This window comes from Lontra canadensis, unplaced genomic scaffold (genome assembly GCF_010015895.1).
Source record: "Lontra canadensis isolate GAN:19392208 unplaced genomic scaffold, GSC_riverotter_1.0 scaffold2, whole genome shotgun sequence".
Classification (NCBI taxonomy): domain Eukaryota; kingdom Metazoa; phylum Chordata; class Mammalia; order Carnivora; family Mustelidae; genus Lontra; species Lontra canadensis.
In genome coordinates this window covers 60035594-60053338 of record NW_022630996.1, presented here as the reverse complement: position 1 = coordinate 60053338, position 17745 = coordinate 60035594, and the positions used below count along the sequence as shown (strand labels likewise).

Here is a 17745-nt window from a genome sequence, read left to right as displayed (position 1 = left end):
TCTTTTAAAAGGTTCACTGTGTTCACTTTGGTACTTAATTTTCTTTCAGCTTAGGAATTCTAATTCAATAGATGTTTCATCTCTTGTACTCACCCCAGGCTGTTTAGATTTAATGAGAAATCAGAAGTTGCTCCAAGTTTATTTTATACTCCTGTGTTTTTGTGATTTGTAGAAGTAATAAGCAACTGCAGCCCAATGATGTGATTCTTCCATTCACACAACATGAACTGTGATGTTCCTACTGTCCTACACATAAAAACAAGCAGTATTTCCCCTGCTTACATGATTTAAAGATGAGTAGGAAGAGATGCCTCACAGTTCTATGCCCATAAAACTGGCTAAAATCATGCATTAAAGTTTTATGAAAACATAAGAAGACCCGATAAAGTTGTCTATTCATGCAAACTTTTGCTGCACACCTTGGAGCCCAGGGCACCTCTAGAGCCTGCCAGGCGTGCAGACATTGTATAAACCTGCTTCCTGCCTTCAAGACAGGGATGATGATGAGTAAGGCCAATGCACACGCTTCTGCGGTACGGGTAGAAGGTCATAAGTGACACGAGAGAGGCGCAGAGAATGCAGGGGACCAAATACAGGGCCACAGCATTGTCTACACATTTATTACAACCAACAAGGCACATAGGTTCCATTGGCTTAATCCAGGACCTTAATTATCTGTGAAAGCTACAGAACATGTTCACTGATAACTTTCAGATTTTTTTTTTCTTTTTTCGTTTCTCTAATGTGAATAATGTTTGACATGGTGAACATTTCTGTTCTATGGCTGTTGTCCTTTTCAAGCCCGATCAGAATTTGCAGTGTGGTTCAAAAGAAGGGTATGTAGGGTGAAAACCACAAATCTTTTCACAACGCCCTTGATTTTGCTTCTGACATTGGCCCATTCCTCTGAAATAGAAAACACGGATCTTGATAAAATTGTAAAATAGCAGGAATTTGGCTTCATAGCAATTTTAAATGGGTCATGTAGGGATACGGGGGTGGGGGAGAGAGGGATTTTTATTTTTCACCTAACATACAGAAGGTGAAAATCCACTTCCATAAATTAAATAAGGTCCTCGTTTTGCACCCTATAAACCCTTTCAGGATGCTGTTAAGAGCAAGTGGAGTCTCACCAGGGGCCACTTCAAAGATCAGTTCCTCATGTTCTTTAGAAGAGTTTAAATGGTCACGTGTGGAACTGCTGTTAGCAGTTTCACTGGGCATAATTTTTGAGTGCCTGTTACATGGAGCACACGCTGCAGAGTTTTCTCATGATTTCAAATTTTGCTCAGCACACTGACATTTATTGGTGCTCCAGAAGCCCAGATGTTTTAATAACGTAATTCATTTTACTATCAGTGCCATAATATTTAGATTCCACAAAATCCCTAAGTATTTGTCTCATTTATAGCCTCATACACATGGATTTTTAAAATGCAGCATTTGGGGCATATTTTTTAGTTGGGTTTGGTTGGGCCGCAGACTATCGTGTGATAACAGGGGGCTGGGAATAATCCCAGCTTAGTTGCATAAGCAACGTATGTCCTTGGATAACTTTCACAATGCGTATCACTATTTCTCAGATGTTCTTGTTTTGGGGAGAGACGAAAAGGCCTAAGTTTTGTCTCTTTTCCCATGTGGTTTCTTTCAACAAATATTTATTGAGCATTTACTATAGGCCAAACACTTGGCAACAAGTAAAACCAGGCACCAGCCCTTTTGGAAGTTACATTCAGTAGACTTGAAAACGTCTCTTCTTTCAGTGACTATCTTAATTTCTAAAGATCACATTTAAGTTATGCATAGCATATTGTGGTGGCAAGAGTTTCCACGAAGTATTATCTTTTGAGATATATCAACTTCATTTAAGAAATTTTCTTGAAAAGATAAATGTAGGTGTTCAAGGATGTGAGGATTTTTGTAGCCAATGGGGTTCCCAGAAGGAGTTAAAATGGAATGTGTGCCAATGTATCATAAGGAGAGTATAGTCCTATTGGGTAAAACATGAAAGCTTCTGAGATTGAAGTATGTGTGTTTTCCATTGATGTGCTCCATCAACAATGATAGGATTTGAGGAACTCCTGAGAAAGGATTAAATTTGTCCCGAAAAAGGACACAACTTGGTATTAAATCGCAAAGGTTAAAAAAATTATATTGATCCATATTATTTTTTAATCATCAGAAGTGGCTAGCATTGTATTTCTCTCAAGATAGCTGTGAAAGTGGTTTCATTTTTGGTAGTTTATGGTTGTTCTTCTAAATTACGGAGAAGTGGTCATGCAGAGACAAGTGTGTTGGGTTTTTTTTGTTGTTGTTGTTTTGTTTTTTAAAGCAATTGCTGCTCTGCAAAGGTCACTGAAATTCTGCTCCTGTGTGGTCTTCCTGCAGCAAAGCAGGTATTGGGGAGGTCTTCGAAGGTCATCAGGGACCAGTGACTGGAATTAACTGCCACATGGCTGTGGGCCCCATCGACTTTTCACACCTGTTTGTCACGTCGTCATTTGACTGGACCGTCAAACTGTGGACCACAAAGGTAAGAATGTCTTAAGTTCTCTGGTAATACATAGGCGAAGAGGGCAATTTGACTGTTCACAGCCTGTTGATGAACCCAGTCTGCCTCTTTCTCAGTCCATTTTATTTATTTTTAAATAGATAAGGGATACTTGAAAACATTCTAAATTTTAAAAATTCTAGCAGTTCAAATACAAATAAAATGAAAGTCCTTCTTTACTAACATCCCCTCCTGGCTGCCATCCCCCCCCTCCACTTCTACATTGACTGTGCAGAGCTCCAGAGTACTGACCTACATACATATGTACTTATGGAAATACAACTTGGGACTTGGTGGCTTGGGTTTTGGGGACGTTTTTGGAGCTTTTGGTGCTTTGTAAGCTGGCAAATGGCACTCCATTATTTGTGTTTTCAAAGGCAATTCTGACCATGCTTGAGAGCAAAAAAAGAAAGAAAGAAAGGAAAGGCCACTGGAAGAAAGGTGAAGTAGTCTAGGGAGTAAATGGCAATGGTATTAACCAGTAGTTTGGGATGCAGAGAAATAGATGGATTCGAGAACCACTTATGAGGCAAAAGAAACAGAAATTGGTGACATGCTTTGATATTTGATACAAGGTTGGTGAGACCAGGGGAAAAAAAGAGTAGAACAGCTGGAGACTGAGCTAATCAGTAACTTCATTCACTGCCTGGAGGTCGCCAGAGAGAGGGCCAGTCAGTGAAAAGCACTGTGCAGGTTAATTTAAGGTGCTGGGACGTTCAACTCATGATCTGCATTAGACAGTTTGCAATGTGTGACAGAAGCGGAGGGAGACCTCTGGACTGCATGCAGGTGCATATCCAGTACCAGTCAGGATAGCAATCACTGGGGCGCCTGGGTGGCTCAGTCAGTTAAATGTCTGCCTTTACTTCAGGTCATGATCCCAGGGTCCTGGGATCAAGCCCCACATCTAGCTCCCTGCTCAGCGGGAACCCTGCTGTGCCCTTTCCCTCTGCCCCTTCCCCCCATTCATGCTCTCTCTTTCTCTCTCTGTCTCAAATAAATAATCTAAAATAAATTTTTTAAAAAAGGAATAGCAATCATTCTTACAATCCAAGCAGTGGATTTTAAAAGAAACATTAAGTGTAGATCCAGATAAAGAGGAATATTTAGGAAATAAACAGGAGAAATAAAACTAGAAAAGGAGATTAAAAGAGTACCAACCCAAGAAATGGGGGGTGGTGATTTATAATTTTTGAGAGACGGACTGTGAGAAGAGGACAGAATTGATCTCAACTGCATGAAAAACAACCTCACCTATAAAAGAAATCCAAATTAAAACCATGGTGAGAAACTTCAACTGTCATACTGACAAAAATCCAAGAGCAACATGGTCTGTGATGAGACCAAAAGAACAGCCTTTCTCTTACATTGCTGTTGCTGGTACAAAATGGCATAACACTGGAGAGAGGAATTTGGCAGTATATAAAAGTAATTCATCATGCATATTTGCTCATTGTCAGAGCAATTCCTACTTCTAGGAATCTTTGCTATACTAGCAAAAATAAGAAAAAAAGACATCTGCAGAAGGGGATCCATTGAAAGGCTACCTTGAATAGCAAAAGACTGGAAAGGACCCAAGTGTCTATCACTGAGGCTGTGGACAAATCAAAAGTAACCTACGTCCACATAAGAGAGTATGATTCAAGTTTAGGAAGAAATGCAGAAGATTTCTTCATGCTATCCTAGAGTACTGTCTAGGATATATTTTTAAATGAGAAAAGCAGTGGAGGTGGAGAAAAATAAGTAGTATGTTGTTATTGTTTAATATTTATTTATATATTTTTAAAAGTTGGAAAGATAGACATATATACACAAAATTCTTCCTTACAGGGAGGAAACAAAGAGAATTTCTGAAAGAAACAAAAAGAATAGCCATACTTTTTAAAAGATACTTTATACTTTTGGTTTGGGAACCAGGTTCCTTGGGAACCAGGAACTATGTAAATATTTTCCATAGTTACAAAATAAAATACAATTTTAAAAGTGATACCTAAAAAATGTGAAGTGGGACACCTGGGTGGCCCAGTCAGCTGAGCATCCAACTCTTGATTCCTGCTCAGGTCATGACCTCAGGGTCATGGGATGGAGCCCCGCATCGGGCTTTCTGCTCAGCTGGGTGTCTGCTTGAGATTCTCTCTTTCTCCCTCTGTCTGTACCTCTGCCCCTCCTTCACCTCTAAAATAAATACATAAATAAATCTTTAAAAATGTGAAGTAACATGAAACAAATCAAGTGTGGTTCAGAGAATTAGTGCAGTTCAAATTGGAGGCAAACCATTACAGCATAGAATGAATCTGACTTTAAAATCCTTTGTTTTAACTATACATTCTAAAATGGATATATTTTAAGGATAGAAAGAACTACAAAAAAATTTAAATTACTTTTAGTACTCACGTTGCTGGTGGTGGTTTTGTAACTGTGCTTTGCTACTGTCGTGTTTGTATCATGAAATAAATGATTGCGTTCATGTCATCGAAGAGTGGTATCAGCTGGGTCGAAAGGAGACACGAGTTGCTTGAATTGAGTAAAACCTCTGCAGTAATCCCAGATTTAAGTTGGATGTACTAGTAAGAATTTGTGGCATATGTTACCTTTAAATCTAAAAAATACATATTCAACAAAAAGTTTCTAGAAACAATGACCAATGTAGTACTGACACTCCTCGTGTCCAGTTCGTGCTCTCTAAGTACCACTTTGACTAAAAGAAACCAGAGATCCTGGAAGAAATTAGTGATTCTAGATCTGGAGCAGGAAATGTGTAAAATGAGCCTGGAATATTTCATCATAATAGAAAACAAGGAAGCTACCAAACACTACATATTTCTTGTCAAAGGTCTTAGAAGCCAAATTGAATAAGCTTCTGCAGGCCAAGGACTATCAGTGAGGGTGAACTCATGAATCTGTCACCCTCATTGATATTCTTCAGCCTGCAGAAGCTTGTTCAGTTTGACTTCTAAGGACTTTGACAAGAAATATGTAGTGTTTGGTAGCTTCCTTGGTTTCCATGCATTCATAGTAAGACTGAAAAAAGAAAAAAATACTCATTAATCATCTTTGGAGAATGTGAGGAAAGCCAATCCAATATTTTGGAAACTAAGAACTAAAAGAAAGAATTAATTATTTGTTCTGAAAGAATCAAACATTTATTCTGTCTTTTCTATATGATTTCTACTTCAGGAGTACTAAATAATTGATGAGATATTTTTCTTTATAGAAATATTCCAGCTAATATACGAAGATAGGATTTGAATATGAGGTAGTGGTCATTGCTGATAAGATTGTAAAAATAGAAACAACTTTCACAGTAATGGAAGTATATAATACCACTTTTGAAGTAGGTTTTTCCCCCAAATCCAATTCAAATTCTGTCACTCCTCCAGATCTCTGAATTTAGAGGCAATAGGACGTAAAGATGCAAAAGATTAAATACTACAGGGACGGAATCCGCCAAATCAAGGCTGTGGAGAAATCTGTGGGACAGCTGATCTCATTTCTACAAAAATATCTCAATTTTTTTTCAAAAAAAAAAAAAGAAATAGAGGTAGAAACTACATATCAAACAAAATAGAACAAAACGGTACTTGAGACATTTCAACCAATCTTAAAATATGAATCCTATATAGATCCTAATGCAGACAAGCAACCCTTTAAAAAAAATTAGAAGGCTATTAGGAAATGGGAAAACTGACTAGATATTTGATATTTATGAATTATTATTTTTAGGTGTGATAATTTTATTTTGATCATTTTAAGTGGTTTGATGTTTTAGAGATGCACACTGAAATTTTACAGAAGAAATCACATGATGTCAGAGATTTGCTTCAAAATAATCAGTTGGGAAGGGGGAACGTGTAGACATAGATGAATTAGACTGTGCAAGTATTGTTAAATATAGAAGCTGGATATTGACATTATTCTGTTTCTGAATATGTTTGAAATTGGCTCCATTGGTTGAGCATCTGCCTTTGACTTGGGTCATGATCCCAGGGTCCTGGGATTGAGCCCCACGTAAGGCTCCCTGCTCAGTGGGGAGTCTGTTTCTCCCTCTCCCTCTGCCCCTCTGCCTGCTTATGCTCGCTCTTGCTCACTCTCAAATAAATGAATAAAAATCCTTTTTTTAAAAAAAGAAATTTTCTATAATATAAAACTAAAGAGAGAGAGAGAGAGAGGAGTGACCAAGAGTAACAAATACTTCATGGAAGTATCATCAGACTGAAATACGTCTGTTGTATTCAGTAGCCTCACTGTGCCATGGCAAGTACCGCTCCGCTGGTGTGTTGGGGACGGGACGCAAATAACAACAGGTTAAGGAATGAGTGGAAAGAAGGAAGCATTGAAGAAAAATCAAGAAGCTTGGCTATGAGGAAAGGAAGATGGGAGGTAGAGAGAGTTTTTCTTCTTCCTTTTTTTTTTTTTTTTTTTTTTTAAGATTGTAGAGACTCTTGAGGATGTTGGTGTTGTCTAATCGCCAGCAAAGACAAAGAGTAGAAACACTGCAAGTGTAAGGCAGGGAAAGGTTCCTGAAGATGTTCAGTGAATAGATGCATAGCACAGGCAGAGGGTAAAGTTTAAATCTGGGCAGTGACATGTCTTCTGTTGTAACAAAGGAACAGGGAAGAAAGGGGAGAAATACGTGCAGGTGTAGGTTTGGTGCATGAAAGCAGAGGGCAGTCTCATGTGACCTTGTTTTCTCGGTGAGGCAGGAGAGAAGCAGTCCTACCGAGAGGAAGGAGAGGTGCCAGAGGGAGAAGGTTGCAGCTAGCTGGTCATGGGAGAGAGAAGAGCTGATTAGGGAAGCAAAGATGGACTCTAGGGGTGTGGAGACCAGACTGTTCTAGGGGCCGTCGATCTTCAGGGCCAACTTCCTCCAAGAGAACTTAACAGCATAGATATGGACGTGGAGGAGGGGGAAATGTAGTTGGTTCTGGGGCCATAGCTTTCCCAGAATGTGGTGGCAGGATGATGGAACTTGGGATCAGAAATAAGGACGAGAGCATGTTTGATGTTAGAGGCTAAGGATTTTACGCTGTGGCTGAAAGGAAGTGAAAGCAGAGCGGAGAAAGTAAAAGCAGAGCGGAGAAAGTAAAAGGAGCAAGGGGTTAGAAGTCCCTATAAGATCAAAGAACACGTATGAAAGAAGGAATTGAGTAAGAGTAAAAAAAGACATTATTATTAGAAAGTGAGATGTTGGGATTTAGTAATTCACAACTGAAATAATTCCAAGTGATAAAAACAAGCCAAACAAAGGTCCAGCATGTGGTCATGTTGTCGCTGACCTCAAGTGGACATGAAGTTCTCTGGAGCTGAGGGGCCCTGGAAATAAAAGGTCAAGGTGCTTGTGGGCTGCGGGCTTTGAAGTGGGCCAGAGTGAAGGCAAAACTGGGATGGAAAAGGAGATCATGAGCCCTGTGCTTAAGTCTTCAGTGAATTAGGAAGAGAGATCAGAAGAGGGAAAGCATGATGGAGACATGGCCTGAGCTTAAAAGAAGCAGGGCTTTTTACTGGGTGTCTAACAACTTGGAGAACAGACACTTTATTTCACTCTTCTGGAACAGAATGGCCAGTAATGAACAGTTCCTACCTGAGAAGACAGCCTGGGAGGGGGTGAGATTATGGGGGAGGGAGGGTTCTCCTGAGATGGGCAGCAGAGGGAACTTTCCATGAGAAGGCTGAAGATGGAGGCAAATGAGCTCATCATAGAATGGGAAACATGGAGAGCACAGTGGGGACATCTAGAAAGTAGGAGAGCACTGAGGGGTTGGCTCAAGTAAAATAAGTACTAGCAGAGATTCCTAGAAAATGCTCTAAGAATTTAGCAAGATGGGGATGGGGTGGGGGTGGAGAGGAGATACAAAAAAAAAAAAAAAAAAGACTGGAATTCTCAACAGAATGACAATTCTTGCAAATTCTAGTGAGGACAGCATGCAAGAAGAAAGATTAAAATACATTACATTGCCCTCCCTACACCCTCTAGCATGCCAGATTTCATCACTAAACCACAGGCAGGGAGGCTTCACGTTGAAGCAGAAACTTTGCTGGAGTCGGTTACCTGGCAAACACAGGACAGGGCTGTGTTCCAGCAGCTGAATCAACAAGGGAGAAGCCATTTTCATTGAAATGGCTGAAAGGCAGGGATCCACTCAGGAAATGCATGCAATGACCTGGAAAGATAGGTTTATACTTGGTTGTGCAGATTTATTTTTATTTCATAAATGATGGCAGGTCATTTTAGGAACAAACCTATCAAAATGGAATTTGGGGGAGCTTTCTATGGAGGGTGATTTTGCAGGGGCTGGCAGGAGGTTGGGAGGTCATTCTGTGTGCCAGGCACTGCGCTAAATATGTTACATACAATAAACTGTCCAGTAAGCCCTCACAGTCTACTCCTGAGTGGGCGTGTCACCCCTTCCTCTACAACGTGGAGGCACACAAGAGCTGAAGTAACTTGCCTGGCAGGCTCAGTGAGAACCTGAGGAAACTGATTCAAACTCAAATTAGTGTGACCCCCAAAGCTGTGTTCTTTTCCACACCAGCACACTAAGCCCAGAGGCAGGACGTCCGGTTGGAAGGCTAGTTTGGCCATCCAGGCAAGAGCCAGAATATCGGTGGCGGTGACGGTGGGCTTGTGGGGGAGAACACGGAATCGGAAACCAGCACGCGGACCAGGTGCCCAGCTGACTTGATGGGAGAGCAGAGTCAGTGGCGATCCTGATATTTCTGCCTTAGGCCTCTGAGGGGAAGAATGGTGGTGCCAAGATGGAGACAGGACATAGAGGAGGGTCGGGCTTGGGCTGGGGGTTGAAAAGTGGCAATCTGGGACATGCTGCAGCTGAGGCACCTGGAAATTCCTAAAAGGTGATTGAAAATAGTGGAGCGCAGGGATAAGAAGAAGGTTAAAAATCCACTCAGTCTTGCGGTCAAGAATTCAAACCCCACGTTGGGCATAGAGCTGATGTTTATAAGAAGAGCTAAACATGGCGGCGATCAACCATAGTCAGCCATTTGTCCCGAGAGCAAATTAAGACTAGCATGTAAATCAAAGAGGACAGGGCACAACCGTGGAGCCACCGCGGCCATGGGAAGAGAAGGGATACACGATACACGGACGGACAAGCGAGACTGAGGCTGGTTGCAGAGTGAGGGGGGAAGGCTGCTCCTTGAGCCTGGGGCCGGAACTGAAGGAGACAGCGGCGGCTCGCAGGGAAGGCCAGGCCCATGGAGCATTTGGTTATTATATAACCAAGAGAGACTCTCAGGTTATATAGTAATTTATTATTATATCTCAGGTTATTATATAACCTGAGAGACTTGAGCGTGTCTGTGGCCTGAAGAGAAGGAGCCAGGGAAGAGTACAGATGGACAGTGAGTGGCCTGACAGGAAGGAAGCTCTCAGTGCTGTGGGGGGGGTAGGGAGGGGAGTAGAGGAAGGACACTGCTAAGGCTGGAGAAAGGGGGAGGATGGGTTCAGCCACACGGAAGTGGAAGGGGGAGCAGAGAGTGAGAGAAGGTCCCTATGCTCTGGTGACGTCAGAGGCAGGCTCATCTGCCGACAGCAGCGCAGGGACCGGCCCCTGACTCCTGAGGATGACTGAACAGCACAATTTGAGAGCAGCCGGCGCTAAATATCCAAGGTGCGTTTCATAGATGATATCTAAGTTTCAACAAGAGGGCCAGGAATTGCGTAAGTTGGCCATTGTGGACTCTCTAAAGTCCTCCCAATCCTCCTGAATCCGGCATTCAAAGCTGTCCGCGATGGGGGCTCAGTCGGCTAAGAGTATGACTCCCGATTTCGGCTTAGGTCACGATCTTAGGGTCACCTGGGGCTCTGTACTGGGCATGGAACCTGCTTATGTTTCTCTGTCTCCGTCACCCTCTGCTCCCCACCCCACTGTGCTCTCTATTAAAAAAAGAGAAAAAGAGAAAGTGCTGTCCACAACCTGTCCCCAACTTACAGTAGCAGGTCGACAAATTCAGGTATGGGGGATACACCACTTCTCTGCAATTCTAAACCAAGGGTTCTCGAAGTGTGGCACCTTGATCATCATGGGCAGTATTACCTGGGATATATGAGAAACGCAAATTCCCTGCATCATCCCCCAAGACATTCTGCATCAAAAATTCTGGGAGTGGGGCCAGCAATCTGTGTTTTAATAAGCCCTCCAAGTAATCCCCATGCTGCTAGAATTTAGAGTTGTGCTCTAAACCTACTTGAAGTTCTGTCTCAAACTCCCCACCCTACAGAGCTGGTGGGGCAGTTCATTTATTTTGAGGTGTCTCTCATTTCTCATCAGGATTGTCTTAGGGAACTGGGGAGCTAGTTCAGGATTCAGGCAGGAGAATAGAATCCATTGACGCACCCCTCCCCCAGTCAGGTTCCCTGATATAATTAACACCCTACTTGTTCTGGCCAGGGGTTTATACTGTGAATCTATTTGAAACCCCAAATTAATCATAACCTTTTGTGGTGGTGTCCTAGGGGCAATGGTTCTACTTGATGCTCTTGGCAACACCGGCTAGAGTCTTTCTCCTCTTCTTAATCTAAACATGCATAAAATATAAAGGAAATGGTAGCAGCATCTCCTAAAATTACTAGTCCCTTTTATGAGACTGACGGAAAGTAACCTCCTTTAGCTTCATGAAAAGGGCAAAGTGAAAATATAAATATTGTTTTGAAAACACTGGAGATAAAAAAAAAAGGAAAGAAAATACTGGATATCAACCCTTTGGGTTTTTTTCATTCTTGTTGACAATGAGAATTTTCAGATAGCTGGAGAACAGAGAGAAAAATGAGTTGGGTAATTATTTTTGGACTCTTCTGACAATGATGGTGACCTTGGTAATCTTTATTTTAAACTCATTGTGTAACTTGGAGTCATCCGATCATTGAACCAAAGATGAAAAAGATTGTGGTGGAAGCTTACTTGATAATCGAGTCAGTGATACCCTCACACTGAAGATTATGTCTTAGTCCTTTTGGACAGCTCTAACAAAATAGCTCCGACTGAGTGGTTTCTGAATGACAGGAATTTATTTCACTCAGTTCTAGAGGCTGGGAATCCCAAGATCAGGATGCCGGCACAGTCTTGTTCTGGCAAAGTCCCCCCTTCTGGTTCGTAGCCAACCCCTTCTTGAGTGTCCTCACATGGCATAGGGCCTAGGGAGATCTGTGAGGTCTCTTTTATAAGGGCACTAACCCTGCTCATGAGGTGCCACCCTTGTGACCTAAACACCTTCCCAAGACCCCACCTTCTAATACCATCATTTGGTGATCAGGATTTCAACATATGGATTTTGGGGGGGAAACACAAACATTCAGAACATAGCAGATTGCAAATTAAATCCCATAAGAAAGAATCCTTCAAATGGTGGAAAAGAGTGGATGCTAAGAAATAAGACTTTGAACTAATCAAGAGTCAAATTTAAAAAGTGGTTGCTGTGTAATACTTGGTGCATAAAAATAAACATCACTCAAAAAAGATACCCCACCCCAACCCTGAGCCTAAAGGCAAACCAAACACCAGGAAGATTTGACAACACAGACATGCATTTTGTACCTTCTACTAACCAAGAATCCGCCTTTTTTTTTTTTTTAAGATTTTATTTATTTGACAGACAGAGATCACAAGTAGGTAAAGAGGCAGGTGGGAGGTGAGGGGGAGGCAGGCTCCCCGCTGAGCAGAGAGCCTGATGCGGGGCTCGATCCCAAGACCCTGGGATCATGACCTGAGCTGAAGGCAGAGGCTTTAACCCACTGAGCCACCCAGGTGCCCCAAGAATCCGCATTTCTAACACAAAGATAAAAGAGCAGGCCGGAAAAATCTGTATTCCAGGGGAGAATGTTGCGCTGTAATTAGCACACTGAGCGAAATGAATGTAATCTTGAATGACTTGAGCCAAGTTCATATCCACTCACTCTGTATAAGTAATGTCCACGAGATACCCACGAGATGGTAGCACTTCACACACTCTGAGATAGAGAGAAGCTACAATTTTATTTTATTTTTTAAATTTATTTGACAGAGATCACAGAGAGAGAGGAGGAAGCAGGCTCCCCAATGAGCAGGGAGCCCGATACGGGGCTCGATCCCAGGACCCTGGGATCATGACCTGAGCCGAAGGCAAAGGCTTAACCCACTGAGCCACCCAGGCACCCCGAGAAGCTACAATTTTAAAGATCAAGACTAAGACATAAAATTTCTGTACATAGGATTTCAGAAATATTATAGTTAAACGAAAACGTATATTTGCAGAAAATGCAGTCATTGCCAATTTTCTTCGTGATTTGAAAAAATTAATATTACTGTTAACTTTATATAGGGTCTTATTTAAATTTCCCATGAAGATTACACAACTTTATATGGGGTTTTATTTAAGGAAGAACACAATACTGTTTATTTTGGGAGGTCTGGCCTTCTAAACAGTTCCCAAAAGAGTGATTTGGTTCATGAATGCTAACAAGCCACATTGACCATAGGTGGAAAAGTAACCTACCTAACAGTGTTCCAGAATCTTGAAATTTTAACATGACTTTTTCTGGCGTCATCATCATAGTTAATTTAATAAGAGAGAATAAATAACTGCATATTAGTGACAGAGGCCCTTTATTTTTTAATTTTTTAATTTTTTTTTTTTTGGTCAGAAGCTTAAGACATAATAACAGTGTACCCTTTTTTAAGCATACTAACACAACCATTTTTGATATCGAGAGGAACTTTATTCATTACCTTAATTATCAGCATACTATCTTTTAACTCCATGCAAGAGAAGAAAAAATCACCCTTGTCTTAGTGGATAAAGAGTAAAAATGTAACCATGTGTAGAAAATAGTCTGGTTATAGTTGCTTGCTGTAGAGACAATATAGGGGAAAGTCCAAATGAACAGGTACAGCAAACAGTTGTCACATGGCACTGTGTGCTCGCAGTTGTGTTCGGTTAGAGCCTGGAAGACAGAGAGTGAGTATAAGTTCTCTACTTGTCCTCATGGAACCTCGCCTAGATCCTCCATGTGAATTCCCACCGTGAGCCATCATCTGTCTCTCTTCTCTTTATGCCCCACTTGCCCTTCCAACTTTTTAAAAACAAAACAAAGCACAGACACCCTGCCCTTGACCTTGCTGTCCCTTTCCCATCCTGTTTCACTGCTGCCTTTTCCCACCAAACAGCAGTTTTACCTCCTGCAATCTCTTTATCTCCATGATCACCACTAAACCTCCTCCTTCAAAAATGGCTCTACCTTCCTCCTTCTTGCCTGTTCCAAGGGCATTTTGCCATTTTCATTTCCTTTCATGACTTTGCTGTTTCAATAATGTTGAGCAGTCCCTTGGAACATCCTTCTGTCATCTATCAATGAAGAGAACGGTAAAAAGCTGCATACTTAAAAGTCTGTCTTTGATGATCCTTTTAAAAAATAATTTTTAAAAACACATTGCCTGAATAAATTCTAGTAAGTACAACTCTTACCTTTTACTATATCTGAGCCCATTAAACTTCCCATCCATCAAGAAATGCTGGAGTTGATACTTAGAAATGAAGTATGAGCCTTGGCTGGACTAAAACATTCATTATTCCACTCAGCTTTTCTGTTTGCTGAGGTTTTGGGTAATTTTTTTTCCTGTACTGTAGTTTAGCTTAGTGGCTAGACAAGTTATGACTCTTTGGATTTTTTATCATTGCATCCAGTTTGGAAAGTTTCAGTGGATTCCAATTAAACATTGGGTTAATATTTATTTTGGTCCCGGTACGGCTTCATAAGGCTTTAGGTTCCTGATACTGTTCATGTATTTGCCAGCTCAGCCTGTTCCTTTAGTCTTCAAAGGGCTCAAATTTCTTCTGCTTATATTGACCATAGACTCCAAATGCTTTCTCTGTTAAAACTTCGGGGCCCTAAAATTCAGTTCCTGTCTGTTGACCTTCATGACCCTACTGGTCAGGTAGATGGTCTGACATAACCCACGTGTTGGCATTGGATGTGGCTCCTGGGCAGCACCCTGGGATGCTGTCATCCAAGAACCACTCATGACACACATTTGACTGATGGAACCCCCTGACCTCCCTCAGATGTGCCTTGACACTGCACAGTCTATCCTAGCAGCTAACCTACCTCTCAGTCCTCTTAATAAAACCTCTTTGCACAAAACAAAGAATCTGAAAACAAAATTCTCTAAGGGACTGAGAATTGATGACTTTGCAGAGATTAGAAAGAGAATCTTCAATTTCTAAGCAACTACAGCAAAATCAATAAATATTACCTATTTCACGTTGACATCTGCTGCCAGGGTTTAAATGTAAGATGAAAATCACACCTGATTTTTTTTTTCCATCTTAGCTGTGAGGGAAGAAGGATAATTTCAATTTTTTTATGAATAAAAAATTTGGAAAAATTTTATTTTTAAGGAAAAACAAAAATTCATTTACCTTTAAAATGAATCCATCAAAAGTGATTATGTATTATAATAAATGTTAAGTGTGGCCATATTACACATAATGCAGTAATAAAAATAGTTTTTTCTTGCTCACTGAATCGCATTTAGTGTACATAGACTTTCCAACCCTTCCTTGTAAGACCATGAGCTCCTTGAGAGTAGGCTCATATTATTCTGTCTGTATCCCCAGTACCTGGCAGAGTACTTGGCACCTGGTAGACACTTAATAAATCATTGAATTAATACGGGAATGAATAATCCCTGGGTTTTTAAAAGTTGTACGTTAAAGACATACTGTAGCAAATATTTAGTTAGCAGTGGTTTTGAGTAGTAGAATTCATAGCCATAATTTAGAAATATAATAATTAGAAAGCTGAGGTTAAGCTTTAAAAATCCTATTAGGAAATATTTAAGAAACTATAATTTTTTGAAGAAAAAAAAAAAAAACCTAAGGCAATCACCCAGGAGCAGAGTGGACTCCTAAATATTTTTCTTACGAAGTAGATGAGTAGGATTCCAATTAGTTTGTGAGAAAGATCCAGAGAGCTGGGCAACCAGAGTATACGCCCTTAGCCCTCCCTTTGACTCGAGAGGATATTTACCCAAGTGAGCGAGGGAAGAGGTTTCTCAACAGGCTGATGGTCCTTTTCTGGGCACCGTAGCCCAGCTGCTGGCAGGAAGGCTCTTTCTAGAGAGACCCCTGGCAAAGTCTGTCCTTTGTGGGAGATGGTTTTCCCCCAGAGAAAGAGAGCTTGACTCTCTCTAAATCATAGTTTATTAGAAAAAGTCCCAACTCACACTGAAGCTGGTGGGGAGAGTACGGAGGAGGAAATGTGCTGAAGCAGCTTCCCAAAGTAGGTGACATCCAAACTGAGGTTCAAATGACTCAGTCAAGGGACCCGGGGAAGGGCCTTCAAGTAAAAGCAACGGAGTGTTCAAAAACAGACGCATCGGATAGTCGACACCCTGGTTGTGTGACTTCAGGGAAGTCACTCTCCCTCTCCGTGCTGTGGTTTATTCATCTGTACGTTATAGTACCTGTGAAGGTTAAATGAGCTCGTGTGGATAAAGCTCTCGGAACAGTGCCAGGCAGAAAGCGGCAAGCACTCGCAGGAAGTAGCAATGCAGTTACTGCCTTTAAAGACGCTCATTGTTGATATTGCTGTTATTTGGATACTAAACTGGCTTAGTTGGGCTGGAGCAGTGGGTGCAAGGTGATCGGAAGGGAAGAATAAAAGGGTGCCTCTGGGGGTGAAAAGGGACCAGATGAGGAAAGACAGTCTGTGATGCCCTGGTTAGAGAGTAGACTTGCTTCTGAAGATGATAAGAATCATAGCTTATGGTTAAATGGGGCCTCATCGCCTATGGCTTAAGGTCATGCGGCGAGAGACATGTCCCCTCCCTCTCAGGATTCTGACCCACAGCATGCGCGTCCCATGCCCCATGGGATGACTGCTTCCTCGGATTGCCAGCAATGCATGGGTTCCGCAGAAGCCTCATGGCACACCCCATAACTCCTCCCAGCTTAGACCATTGATGAGCACTCTTCAGTTCTGCCACACTCGGGAGTGGCATCCAGATTGGCCAGAATGCTTACTTCTGCCTCCCTTCTGGAGACTTCCCTCCCAATTCACCACTACACTTAAACATGCAGATGAAGCCCAATCGTGATCTTTACGACTCCAACGATAATAATCCTCAAATAGTAGAAGCTGCATTCAACTCTGAATGCTTCCACATAACTGGCATTTTACTGGTGATAGCACATAACCCCAAGTGTAGTTTTGTAAACACGCTGCCGCAGGAGGCCATCTTGAATGGATTGTTGCAGAATTGTCTCATCTGACTTTTCTGCTACCTTTATGTTTCCTTGTTCTTCCATTGTGCCTTCAACTGGACTTTTCCTTTTATCCACTTAAAATTATTTTTGAGTATTTGCGCCTAAGATATATTCTCTCTTCCTCCTCCTACGTAGTTCCAAGAAACTGGTATCTCTAGTGATTCTAATCCTTACTCAGAGCCCCGTAATTTTTTATGTCCCTGCCCCACCATGTCCTGACTGCTCAAAGGGGATTTAAATATGGCAGGACAAGAAGATGGAGAAACTGTTGTTTGTCCTAGGTCTAAAGAAAACATGTGTAAGGATTTTCTCTTTGTATAGTTTAATGCCAATTACTTTTACAATTTCTATGTGTTTCTTTAAACTGGGCTGACTGTTTAGTATGTTTTTACACACTTTTTTCTCAAAGTAAGATATTGCTTTGTTCATCTCTGTCTTGTATCTGATATGTGTTAGTTTGCCAGTGTTACACTCCGTATGGAATGAGTAGAATTGGACCATTATAACAAATTACTACTTTATCAACTTGGGACAATAAAAATTGGGAGAACGTTCTCATTCTTCTAGTACTTTGTAAGAAATAAATAAAAATTGTGTAGAGGAAAAATAAATGTAATTAATCTTTTAGAACTCTTATTTTCTCTTCCAAAGGAGAGTAACAGGCCCTCCCATAAATTCTGGGGAAACAGACCTCAGTGTTTACTACTGGAAGCTCACCAGCTCTGTGGAAGTTTCTGGAGAGGAATGTTGTGGAATTGGCGGTAGAGTGAAATAGTGTTCTCTCCTGTCCCCTGGTTCATTGGCTTGAACTAAGCCCAAGTCAAAAGTAAGAAGAAGTCTCTTATAAGTTGTCAGTTTCCTCCTCACTTAGGACCTTCCTTAATGATTAAAAACTTAACTCTTAAACCAGATTTCCCCTCCACCACTCTGCC

The 17745-nt window shown here is 41.4% G+C and overlaps 1 protein-coding gene across 6 annotated transcripts in view; it reads left to right on the top strand.

Annotated features, from left to right (window-relative positions):
- The window catches only part of DYNC1I1 (dynein cytoplasmic 1 intermediate chain 1), a 296927-nt gene that overhangs the window by 236754 nt on the left and 42428 nt on the right, over positions 1-17745 (top strand). For all 6 annotated transcript variants that reach the window (XM_032874683.1, XM_032874675.1, XM_032874700.1 and 3 more), the window contains exon 14: positions 2389-2533. In XM_032874683.1, the coding sequence (XP_032730574.1) occupies positions 2389-2533 (145 nt within the window). The remainder of the gene's footprint in view (positions 1-2388; positions 2534-17745) is intronic.